The 12943-nt window shown below is 32.6% G+C and overlaps 1 protein-coding gene across 2 annotated transcripts in view; it reads left to right on the forward strand.

Annotated features, from left to right (window-relative positions):
* LOC145665025 (mitochondrial glycine transporter-like) overlaps positions 1-12831 on the forward strand; it is a 46535-nt gene extending 33704 nt beyond the window's left edge. For both annotated transcript variants that reach the window (XM_081732237.1, XM_081732236.1), the window contains 7 exons: positions 1305-1429; positions 4000-4084; positions 6536-6712; positions 8266-8434; positions 9034-9200; positions 10359-10451; positions 10954-12831. In XM_081732237.1, coding sequence (XP_081588363.1) covers positions 1305-1429; positions 4000-4084; positions 6536-6712; positions 8266-8434; positions 9034-9200; positions 10359-10451; positions 10954-10980 — 843 coding nt within the window. In that variant the 3' untranslated portion in view covers positions 10981-12831. The remainder of the gene's footprint in view (positions 1-1304; positions 1430-3999; positions 4085-6535; positions 6713-8265; positions 8435-9033; positions 9201-10358; positions 10452-10953) is intronic.
* The last annotated feature ends 112 nt before the right edge of the window (positions 12832-12943 follow it).

The raw sequence follows: 12943 nt of genomic DNA on the forward strand, positions 1-12943 counted from the left end.
TGGAGTAAACCGGACGGTTCGAACCACATGCGTCCTTTCAACTCGCTATATGGGTGTACACTCAATATAATTGTCCCCACATTCGCCTTATGATAAATTCAGTAGTATCTTTTTAAGATTAACCATATTGTCAAATGAACTTGAAATGTTTGCATATAAATGTTTTATCTTGAACCTTAATGTGTTAGAAAAAACAACCTAAACTTAGACTAGATAATATAGAGGCTAATGTCAATTATCAAACAGGAGCGTCATTTCAGACGGAAGGGGGGGGAGGGGGAAGAGCACCATCGATATGACTTTCACGTTTTGTACTAGTATATTAGTAGACAATCGATTAAAGTATATGTATTCGTCAAACCCTTGGGGGGGGGGGTAATTGCCCCTCCTACCCTCCCCTATATGACGCCCCTGTTTTCAAGTTTAAAGGGAACTGAGGGTTGCTCAAACCCATTATCTTGGTTGAATTTTTTTTTTCAAGTTTCCTTTCGTGGCAAAATGTTAACGTGCATTGTATCTGTGCTTATAGTTCCGGGTTCAAACCTCCACTTGGAGTATTTTCTTTAAATACAATCTGGGATTACACCCGGTGATCACACTACCCGGGGAAATTGGAAAGGAAGCGTCCTGGGACCTTTGTTACATACCATCCCGGCATTTGTCTGGTGTGAATGATGGGGAAACTCAGGATAGCTGGCCTGAAAAGACTTTTACATATTTCCGATTGAGTATCCTCACCGGGAGCCTCGGATACAAACCCGAGTTAGCTCGCATTCCACTTTAAGCAGCAAATATCATCTTATATAAGGTCAGCGAAAAAAAAAAAATATAATAATAATCAGTTCCACTGAATCAAATTAGCCCTTAAATTTAAAAGTTCAGACATTAAGTATAGTTTACAGGTGCTTGAATACTTTGAAACCTTATACATACATTAAGAATTATGTTTGAGCTAGGATATAGTCTAGAAGTTCCAAAATAATGCATCTAAGGCTCATTGAACTATCTCACAACAATTATTAAAAGAACTCTTTGATAGTGGCTATATGGTTAGTATTTGCCATAGGTGCGGTAGACTTGAGTTTGATCCCTGGAAGGAGCTCATGTGGTTCGAATCCCACGTTAACTTGTAATTGTAGTTGGTGAAAAGGAACGTTAAATTATTTACAAAATGGCGCATGAAAGTAGTATTAATTATTTAATTAAATAAATTTAAGCATATTAGTAAAGTACTTAAAATAAGCCATTGCTAAATATTATTAAATGATAAAGATAATTCTGACTTTGAATATATCTTCTTTCAGTATCCATTCTTGAAGTCGTTCCTGGCAGGTTCCTTTTCTGGCACCTGTTCAACCATCCTGTTTCAACCTCTGGATTTGGTGAAAACAAGACTTCAAACCCCAGCAGCTGCACAGGCTACGCTTGGGTAAGTGTCCACTCTCCTAAGCTTCTTCAATATCATAAAATTGGCTTTAAACCGGAACTTTTTTTTTTTAAAATAGCTAACAAGGATTAATAAAAGTGTTCGTAATATTTGTAAATTTCCTGTTTAATTAATTAATTAATTAACCAAAATGCAAGTCAAAATGTGTACTACAAACGATATTTTGGTAGCATTCAAATTTTTAAACAATATATACTGTGTATTTAGATGCGCGGTGGGTCAGTGGTAGAGCGTTCACCTCTGGTTCGTGGTGTTCCCGGTTCGATCTCGGTTCAAGCCAAGTGCATTTTCTGCTGGACAAACAGTGTGCATAGATTTTTCTATCAGTTCTCCCACTTTTTCCATTTCGCCATTTTATTAATCATCACTGCCTCCCTTACTTTCTGCGCACAATCATCGGACGTTAAACTTTAAATAATAATAATAATAATAATAATAATAATAATAATAATAATATGTAGTTTTGAGGAGGGCATCCAGAAAAAAAATTGGGAATGGAAAGTAGGAACGTTGGAGGGAGTCGGGATCGAGTGGAAACTCGTGAATGCACCCTTCGTGCAGACAAGATATACGTATGTTATTTAAAATCAAAAACATTTAGAAGGTTCCGGCCCGGTGGGTCTTCTATTGTGGGTGCACCCCTGGTAGTTCTTGATAAATCTTGCATTTGGAAACTATTTTAGCTCTAACGATTCTCATTGCTAAGGGAAATATTCTCTATATATGTGAACAATACTTTCTTATACAGTTTTCCTCTATCCTATTAATGCTCCAGAAGTAAGTTGCTGGTATTTCATGTATATAATGTTAATTTGAATGTATGGTCGCATGTTTAAACTAACAAAAAGAATTTAATGAATCTAACGACAACATAGGACATTTTAAAACAAATTTTTCGCTAAGCTTACCCCTAGTTCTTTGATGTTACTGAATAACTTAGACAATGAAGAATACAGAAAATGTCGAAAATAAGCCAGATAGTATATGCATAACGCTGTTTCGTATAAAATAATTGTTTTCAAAACCTTTTGTATAACTTTGGGCGCCCAATAATTGACCATAAATTGCGCACCCAAATTTCTGGTCTGTACGTAAATACAGTATAACCTCGTTAACACGAACTCGCTTAAGGCGAACACTCGGTTAGGACGAACAAAATTTAGGTCCCGGCATCGCTGTACGTTATCCTATAGGAAGTTTTATCGGTTAACACGAATTACGAACTAATTTTTAGTCCCTTGAGTCAGTAAAGGTTTTCATTTAACACGAACTTTCAATCCTTTGTTTTTTTTTTTTTTTTCAGATCATTTTTCTTATTTCAGATTTCACTCCAGATCAGTTTTTGTCATACAGTATTTACACAGACGAAAATTGCCTTGTAAATAAGAGAAAAACCAGAAACAGGTATATTTCCTCTCTTATGAGGTGCTGATTCTGTCCTCCGTCAAGCGCTCAACATACAGGAGCTTGGCAGACGAGCTGCTGGCGACAGCTCGAGACGAAACATCTTCTCTTCCCTGTAACTCCAAACTGGTGACAGCAGTACTAGCGGTACCCAACCTGCTAGCGGAGTTATCAATTTTATAACTTGACCTGGATTTTCTGCGTGGAAGCTCTTTTATTTATTTATTTATTTTAATCTTCGAAGATAGGATAATAAGCTTACTGTAGTGTTTTTACTTTTCAGAGGACGGTACCGAGACCGAAGCTAGTCTCGATCTCGATCTTAACTCGAATTTCAGACCGAGCCGTGCTTTTCGAAATCGAGACGAGACCGAAACTCTGAGCCTCGTCTCGATACAATTCTGTGGATGGTATCAAGACGGAGAAGTCTTGGTCTCGTCTCGAATTTGGAACAGAGACTACTCAGTCTCGTCTCGATACCATTTCTAGTGTTTTCTATGACATACATAATATACTGTAGTGGTATGTATAGTCTGTATACTGTAGGCGTATGTATGGAGAATATGTATTCGAATAATAAAATTTGGGTCCCCGGTTAACACGAACTCCTGATTTTTCAGTCCCTTGGAATTCGTGTTAACGAGGATTTACTGTACTTGGAAAGTTTTATTAGCTTATTGAATAGCATTCCAAAGATGTCGCCAAACTTTCCTCATTTTTATGTCCATTCTGTTATTCACTGATCTTAAAACTTCAGATTTTCACTGTTTAATTAGGCATCCCTTATAAGAGGGAGGGGAGAGTCAAGGTTAGTTTGCCCATACTCGAAGTCAGCTACAAAAGCTACTGGGGGTAATTCTATAATAATAATAATAATAATAATAATAATACAAATTGTTAGTTAAAGCTTCTTTGCTACTTCACCGCTAATCAAAGATAATAATATTCTTGAGTCTGCTTGGAAAACTATTTAACGTAGCTGCGAGTCTAGTTTACAAAGCGGTCAATGTAAGTTCGTATTACTAAATGCTATTTCTCAAACTTGTTTTCTCACTCTGAATTCTGCACTAAACTTTATTAAATGTTAAGTCTTATTCATACCCAGGTTTTGACATAAAATTAAGAAATGTATTTTTGATTTCTTCTAGACCCAGATCAAGTGGAATGATCACCATAATTGGACATATTTTACGTAACGAACACGTATTTGCCTTGTGGAAGGGCATGACCCCTGTAAGTATCATTCAAATGAGATCTTTACAGATTTATTGGATGCAACTTTACCTTTAGTACAGATGAACTTACGAAGTTGAAAGTTGCAAGCAACAAACTCAAGTAATCGATACCAAAATATTTTAAAGTTTTTTGCGTCATACTGGACTAAATATAAATGAACACAAATTTACTAGCACTGGAAAGTAATTGCCCACTTTAAATGAAATTCTTTAAATATGTTACTTTTTTTTAACATCTCTGTAGCTTGAGAGTAAATATTTTTAACTACTATTATTTAGAATGTTTTGTGATATACAAAACATAATAGGAATTATTACTTTCATATCAAGTTCTTTTACTTACAAAGTGAACATTTTGTTTCACTATTGATATTAAATCCGATATATTTAGAACTTTATAAAACTAACCAACTTCCGTAATAAGAATAAGAGACTATCATTTGTCAGAAATAAGATCATCTTGTTGCCTGGATTTTAAAGTTCACAATTATATATAATCAGCTAATTCAAACTACGTGTCTGATATCACTGTATCTCTGAAATATGAATGTAACCAGTCTCACAAGGATATAAAATAATCTAAGATGTGTTTGAAGATAATATAGTAATTTGTGATCATAGTACTCAATTTATTAAATCGGAATATTTGTAATTTCTGCATATTCAACGAACACAAAGCAGTTTCATTAAGTATACTACAATCTTCGTAAAGCTGTTGTGCTGAAGGTGAAGTTGTGTGAATCATTGTTTGTGGCGTCCGACTCAAATCATTTCAAATCTGACTGAGTGTTTGTTTTCCCCTATTTGATTAGGGTAAGTCCACACTCTCTTGTACCACTTCTGGAGTTCCATCCGCCTGATGTTCGTCCAGCATCTATCATCATGTCGTCGATTAGGCAAAGGTATAACATTAATATCATGGCACACACACACTCACATACAGACATGCAAAAAAAATCCTATTTAAACTTTTGTTTATAAAACAAAGAACACGATATATTATGTGCAACAGTTTGTTTTGTGCATGCTTAATATGGGCTGCGTTTGCAATGCATTGCTGAATAACCTTTTTCACAACTCTTTACTACAACAGTGACACTAACATAGAATTTTGCCAACTAAATAGCCAAGAGTTTGCATCTAGCACCATTGCTTTCTTGTTTAAAAGCTCATTTATAATTCGGTTATTTCAAACTGTAGAACTTCATGCTATTTTGACCATAACTAATGATAGATGAAAAAGTGTTTTACAATTAAGGAATGTAAACTTTTTCTTAAATAAACTGTTAGGTTTGTATGAAATGCTAATTCGTATATAAATTGCTTATTTTAGTGCGCATGTAGTTTGGATAATATTTAAACATTCTTTAAAAGAACGCTACTTTGAGTAACTAACTTTGTCGCATGTAAATCGAAATTGGCTTTTTCAGTCATTGAGAATAATCTCCACATGTCTTAGTATAATTTTAATAATTATTTGAGCCAGAAACTAATTTAAAGATGGATTTGTACAGTCTTAAACAATAAAATGTAACGAGGAAAGTTCTCAACATAATGAGAACTTGTCAATTTTGTATTATTTTTAAGAGTACACTAGTTTGCCTTGTTTAACGTGGAATCTGGACCACATGAGATTCCACTGGAAATGATCCCGTGTACAAAAAGTTTTGTGTCGAGGGGTTTTTAAACGTGTACAGTTAAGATATTCTTCATTTCGTGTTTAATACTGTAGTTTTTCGCTAATAACTAACCAAAGTGTTACATTATGTGCTAAATTTTGGGAAGTTATTATGGTATTTTTACGTAAGGAAGATGATTGAATGAACGTAAATGCATTTTCGCATATCCTGCATGTTTCATTCTGATATTATTGTTTGCATTTGGTTTGGCAAGTCTTATAATTATTACCTCTGTTGAATCAGTCAACAGCAAAGCGTAAGTGTTTGTGCATGTTTTTACTTCTCTACAGTACTTTGTAGAATATTTTCAGTCTTCAGTGATTCATGTATCATTCGTGTAAATTTACGCTGATTTGATATATAACATGTACCTCTGTTTCTATACCTGAATTTGTATTTGACAAATTCAGAAGGAAACTTTAATAAAATTAGGCAAATCATATAATGAAGTTTGGTTACATATACTTCTGTTTAGCTTTGTTTTACTGGTTTTCATTACTCTTTTGATAAGAATATATGTAGATTACTTTTTGTAAATAAAATATTTAAACGTCATAGTTCTGCTTATATAAAATTAAGCTTTTATTCAGCTTGAATCTAGAATTATATAATTGCTTTTTTACGTTCCTGCTGTTAGTTTTAAACAAGAAATGTACTACACACACAAATTTTTAAAAATATTTGTGCCATTTAAAGTAACTTCATATTCCTTAAGTAATTATAATTCTCTTTGAAATTCCTATTTTTATTTATTTATTTATTTTTTGCAGTCTCTTACAAGGTGTGTTCCTGGAGTTGGCCTTTATTTCTCGTCTCTTCATTGGTTAAAGGGACGTTTTACCTCTGGAGAACCCGGACCTCTTACAGCAATTGGACTAGGAATGGCTGCACGTTCCATGAGTGGAGTGTGTATGATTCCGATCACAGTTATCAAAACCAGATATGAGGTAAACTTATTGATTTTTTTCAATATTTCTCATATACTAAAGATAAGCTCTAAATTCCAAAATAAACATTTTAAATATAGCAGTAAGGTTTTAAATCTAAATTTCAAACAGGTCACTGAAAATTGTGAAATGGTATATTTTATACAAGGAAAATAAGAACGTATAAATTTTCCACAAATCTAGAATTCAGAAAAGACCAATATTTATTCACAAGATGTATTTTCTATTGTCACTATCTGATTTATGTAACAGAAAAATTATTATAAAAATCTAATTTTAAGGAAAATTCTTAGAAATAAAGCACTATTTAATAAGGTAATATAAACTGGATTACTATAACCTTTCTGTTCCTGTATGCTCCTGCTTCACTGCAAGTATGCTCCTGCTTCACTGCTGTCGATGTGTTTTCCCGTTCCTCCCTCGGAAGAGTAGGGACAGGTTGCTCTGGCCGAGATATTTCAATAGCTGGGCACGGACAGCTTGCCACAAAGAATTATTTCACCGACTTCCCTATACAGTGTCTTGTTGTTATCCATTCTAAGTAGCCTACGATCTTCGCTCGTGAAGACCACACGACTGAATGACAAATTGGCAATACAACTGAGGTCATTCACTTGTTTTCCCTAAGCAAAGGGAGGGTTTCCTCCATAAGAGGGCGGCGGAGGCCGAAGTATGTTTCACATATTTTTTTGAGAGCAAACCTGAAATGAAAAGGCCGTAATTTGTGTAGTGCGTATTTTCTATATTGAATTATTTGATTTCTGTTTGTAAATGAGGAATAATTTGAAGTTTTATTAGAAATTCTATAAAATATTAGTAGTTGTATTTTTTATTGTAATGATAGGATTTGTTAGTTTTAAGTTTAGCTCCCATTTTAGGCACCGATGCTATATGTATGAGACGCGAACTACCGCTTTAAGTAGAATCCGAACTACCATAATGCGTTCAAATTTTTATTGGTCTGCCCTGCGCACAGTAGCTACTAAATTAACAAGGGCAGATGGAGTAGTTTCTGGTTGAGATTTGTTAATATTTTGTTTCTAATAACGCATCCAAGCCATGTACTATGTAATCAAAATTGTAAAATGAAATGAAATTTTTGTTTAACGTCTCACGTTTATGTTTACGTTAAGGGAGACGGATGATTAAGGCAAATGAATTGTGGAAGAAGTGATGGAATGAGAATGCGGAAGGAAACAGAGTACCGCCGGAAAACATACGGGCACAATGTTGTCCACCATAAACTTACTTGGCCGGGGATTGAACCTGGGACCCTACGTATCAGAAATAAGGCTTTACCAGTGAACCACCGTGTCTAGCAGCAAAATTGTATAATAGATCAAAGAAAATTATATACTACATAGTAATAGTAGGCAAGTTTGAGTGCGTAATTGATTCTCGACTAGTATCATAAGGCAATAAAGAATTGTATAACTTTGTATTGATATCTTACACGAATTACTTATGTAAGTAGTGAACAGGTAAAATCTCATGTGGTTTTCAAAACATTAATTTATGACTTTACATTGTTTTCTCTAAATTCTTATTTCCAGAGCGGTGTCTATGAATATCGAAGTATTGTACAGGCTCTCCGCATGATCTATCGCACGGAAGGAATTCGTGGATTGTCTTGTGGATTGCTACCGACTCTAGTACGTGACGCTCCTTTCTCAGGCCTCTATTTGATGTTTTACACTGAAACTAAGAAAGTAGTACCAAAAGGTAACCATTATTTAGGTTTTTATCATACAGCAAGTGCTTGGTTCTTTTTTATGTAGCCTGTAGATGGATTTTTAACAGTGGCACACTCAAGTAGTAGACACAGCTAAAAGTTTTACCTTGTTTTTGACTTCATAAGATGGAGCGCGGAGGTTCAAACGATATGCTATTAATTTTTTCATAGTAATGACGTGTCTATTATATATAATTAATTTGCGTAGAAAAGTTGTAGATAACAGCTGGGACATAATAAACTTATTTTCCTTTCTTTACAAGTATTTCTACTAAAAATGCATGCTAATACCACAGATTGCTTGCAAAGTTTGTAATTTAAGAAAGATCAAAAAATTCATATTGGTAAAATTGTCAAATCTGCTTACGAAAACAACATATTTTCATTCAGTAATTAAGAACAAAATTTATTTCCTGGCATTACCACTACGATAAACGAATATGAAAGTATTATTTGAAAGTTTGTAAAGTAAAAAAATATCGTAGACTTCAATAGGAAAACTAATTACTTAATCATTAATTACCGTAATTTGATTATTGTATGTATATTTTATCTTGCATTTTTAAATTTTATTTTCTTTTGCTAATAGAATGGCTGAATTCAGAGTTTGCTGCTCCTCTTCACTTCTCGTGTGGACTAATAGCAGGACTCTTGGCGTCGGCGGTAACTCAACCAGCAGATGTCATTAAAACAAAAATGCAACTTTACCCGAACAAGTTTGACAATCTCTGCCATGTGGTCATTTACGTACGAGAGGTAAGATTTAAACGGAATTTTGTTTGATTAAAAATTAGTTGTACTAGAAAAGCATGATTTTTGGGGCTCAAAATCTGAAATACATTTGATTTAATCTGTTTTAACATTAAAAATTTCCAGAATTTGTTAAGGGTGCATGCGGAGTTGAAAGTATCCATGAAAGGGAACAGTAATGGAAAATTTCCTGCCTCAATTTTAAGTTCAAAAGAAATATTTTATTCCTTTTTCCTCTGTACTCTTACCAACCAGTGACTTCGGTACCGACCAGTATTTTCTGTTTTCAACACAGTCACCGATTGATTTTTTAAAAATTTTTAGCAGTGGAGCCAATGTGGCATAAACTTTTACTTCAGTTACTCTTAAAAAAAAAAAAGCCTTCCTAATTCTTCCAATCTGATGAAGCGGTTGCAAAATTCTTACAACATAGTTCTTTCGCGCTTGTGATATGTTAGTGGCAGAACTGGAAAATTATGATGGCTTAGCGAGTCTCCTCAAATGTACTTCAAAGAGTGTTTCTGTGTGAAGCCATGATGTAAGCCTGTGAGGGACATCTTGTCGATGAAGTTTCTTCGAGTTTTCAAACTTTTTTAGTTCCATAATTCTATGAATTCATCAAAATAATCCACATGTTAGCATAGTTTATTTACAGTGCATAACAGAGACATCTTAAAGATTGACAGTTTTCTAAATGCTCGTACATATTTCTTTATTTCATTATTCATCGAAGTCCTCAATTGATTTTCTACATAGTTAGTTTTTAAATATACTATAACCTTTACAACACTTGTAGGAAATCGATAAAAAGTTGAGACTCTAGACATATTACATGAGTCTGAAAGTCAGTAAGACACCAGATCTAATATTTCAAGGATAATATAAAGATGGAATGGTAAAATTCTTTTTTCTCCTATGTACATTTATTTTGATTATGTATTTCTACAGTGGATATTTGATAGAAAGCAATCTTTGAATTATGGAAGTTGTTTGGTACTATTTATATTTTAAAAGCCTGATAGTAGCTAATAAATTTGAAATTAGTTGACTGGGGACAAATTAGGTATTCCGTTTAAAACTTTAAAAAAATGAAATCATAATTTTGTCTTGAATGCCACTTTTTAGGTTTTGTGCCTTCTAATTGTTCAAATATTCTAATTTTAGAAATACGGAGTACAAGGATATTTTAGAGGATTGGTACCAAGAATGCTTCGAAGAACTATGATGGCGGCCATGGCTTGGACTGTATACGAACAGGTAAGCTAAGATTAGTTTCTTTGATATATGAAGCATAATGTTGAATAAACTAATAAAATACTCTAAAACAATGAGGAAATATTACTCTATATTCTTTTTTTAAATGTGTATTTCTTATTCTGAAGACATATTTTTGCATTTTAGAATATTCCAAATACTAGATAACATTTAAAACTATTAGCACTTTTAGTACGTAGTAAACACTATTATCAAAAGTAGTAACTTGAACAAAATATTCTTCATTAAACTTACCACGACAATGACCGTTTTGTTCATTAGTTCTTTCATCAGTTATTCGGATAAATTCTAATTACGGGGGCCATAATTTTCTTCTAAGAATTCATAATTTTTTGATAACTATAGCCTAATTTTGTTTAGATTAGTTTAGGTTACATTACGTTGTATTTACCTTCATGGTTTGTATTGGCTCCCCGCTTCTAGAATTAACCCCAGTTCTTATGAAATGAAGACATTTCTAACAATAATCTTTTTCTGCCTTCAGGTGATGCGAAGTTTTGGCTTAAAATGAAGAGTAAATCTAACCAGCAATGTGGTTTTACAAGGTTTTTAACAAAGGAAACTCCCAACAGCAGCATTGAAACAAAAAAAAGTTTCTTTGCACAAATCTGCACAGTTGGTTATTTCTGTCACGTAAATATCATTTTATGTATTTTTGTGAGATAAAGATGAGGTCAAGGTTAGATTGGTTGTAAATAGAAGTACAGATAAAATGATTTTAAATGTCCGCCAGTGAAATATGATGTAACCAGAATTTGAGGTAATTAACTTTCCATTAAGCCTGCCAATATTTGTGAATGATCAGGATTACTGAAGTCAATAACCTGGAATATCGTATCTTGGAAATACGGTAGATAATCATAGTTCGTGGCATGTGAACATGTAATTTAAAATTAACTATATGGAAAGTAAATGATACTTTGTTATTAAGAAAATACTTAGTAATCATAAGACTTGAATAAATACAGATGTTGGTAACAAAGATGGGATTAGATCAAAGTTAATTTAGAGAATGATGTGAAGTAATAAATCTATTATGATTGCAATTATTTTAATGTTTTACGTTATTTTTGACACGTCGTGCGTTTACGATATAATTCTTTTAATATATAATTTTATCTTCAATATAGCCTACTAGTTGCACCAATTTATATAGTATGGTCTAATTTCTTTATCTGATATTGTCCATTCACGAATAATGAACAAAATCTGTTGCGAATAACATAGAAACTACAATAGTTGAATGCAGTTTCAAAATACTTACACGGAGCTACTGTAATAAAGGCAATGTTTCGTAAAATATTTTAAAAACTTTTTATTAACATCTATTTCGCAATATACGATTTGGGCTTTAAGGTTGTAATCATTTAAATAAATAAGTAATTTTAAGATAATTGTATAATGAAGTTTGGTTGCAAATTGAATGGTTTTCATATCTTATTTGAAAAAGTGAATTACGAACTGTTATTTGTTTCAAATATAGATAGAAAAATGGCAATATTTGTCATCGACATTACTGACCAACGTAAAATATAGTATAAAATAAAACAAGTGAAACCTATGTTGAATTACCTGTAGTAGAAATTTTAATCACTAGAATAGTTTTGAAAATCACATTATGAAGATGTAGCTCATATTGATTCAACATTGTTTTGTACTATAAATGAAACTGAACAGCCATATTTTTTCAAAATATATTAATTTCATTGCGCTCTTGATTCGTTGTATTTTCAAAACTTTATAGATACAATGACAAATTTGCAATTTATACAAATGTATAAATTACGCAAATATTTGCTTATATAATTTTAGCCTTAATTATAGGTTTACTTTTATGTATTTTATCTAATGAGATGAGAGCAGGATGTATAAGTAATAATTTTGATTGTTTTGTAAAATTTTTGATAATTAGATCTTCCTACTCATCTAAATTTATAAAAACCTAATTCTCTGGTGTCTAAATAGAAATCCAAATAAAGCTGCAAGAAAATTAGGGTTAGTTTCATAGTGAAAAATAATGAAAAACTAAGTTGACATTTATTCGTAGAAGAATAAGTACTTGCCATTGCGATATCGTTGAATATTTCTTGCAGTATAATTCTATCATATTTCTAACAGATTGTGGCAAATAGCAAATTTTGGTAATTCCATAATTTGTTAGAATGATTACAATGAGAAACTTGATATAAAAAAAGCTAAATGAACAAGTTTATATATAAATAACTCGAACATATTTTCAGCACAACTGCAGCTATGATTAATTATTTGTCTTTGTATATTAAATAAAATATTGCCATATGTAGCTTTTTTTCAGATTGCTAACATGTAATGACAGATTTTGACAATAAACATATTCCTTCAATTAGTTTGTTTTCATTATTATAAGCCATGTCTTTTCAGTAATATGTGCTACAAGATACTACTTTGAGAATAAAGTCCTAATTATTTACCGAAATGTCTTTTGAACTTCAAGG

The sequence above is a fragment of the Thermobia domestica genome, chromosome 11 (assembly GCF_964235325.1).
Source record: "Thermobia domestica chromosome 11, izTheDome1.hap1.1, whole genome shotgun sequence".
NCBI classification, from domain to species: Eukaryota; Metazoa; Arthropoda; class Insecta; order Zygentoma; family Lepismatidae; genus Thermobia; species Thermobia domestica.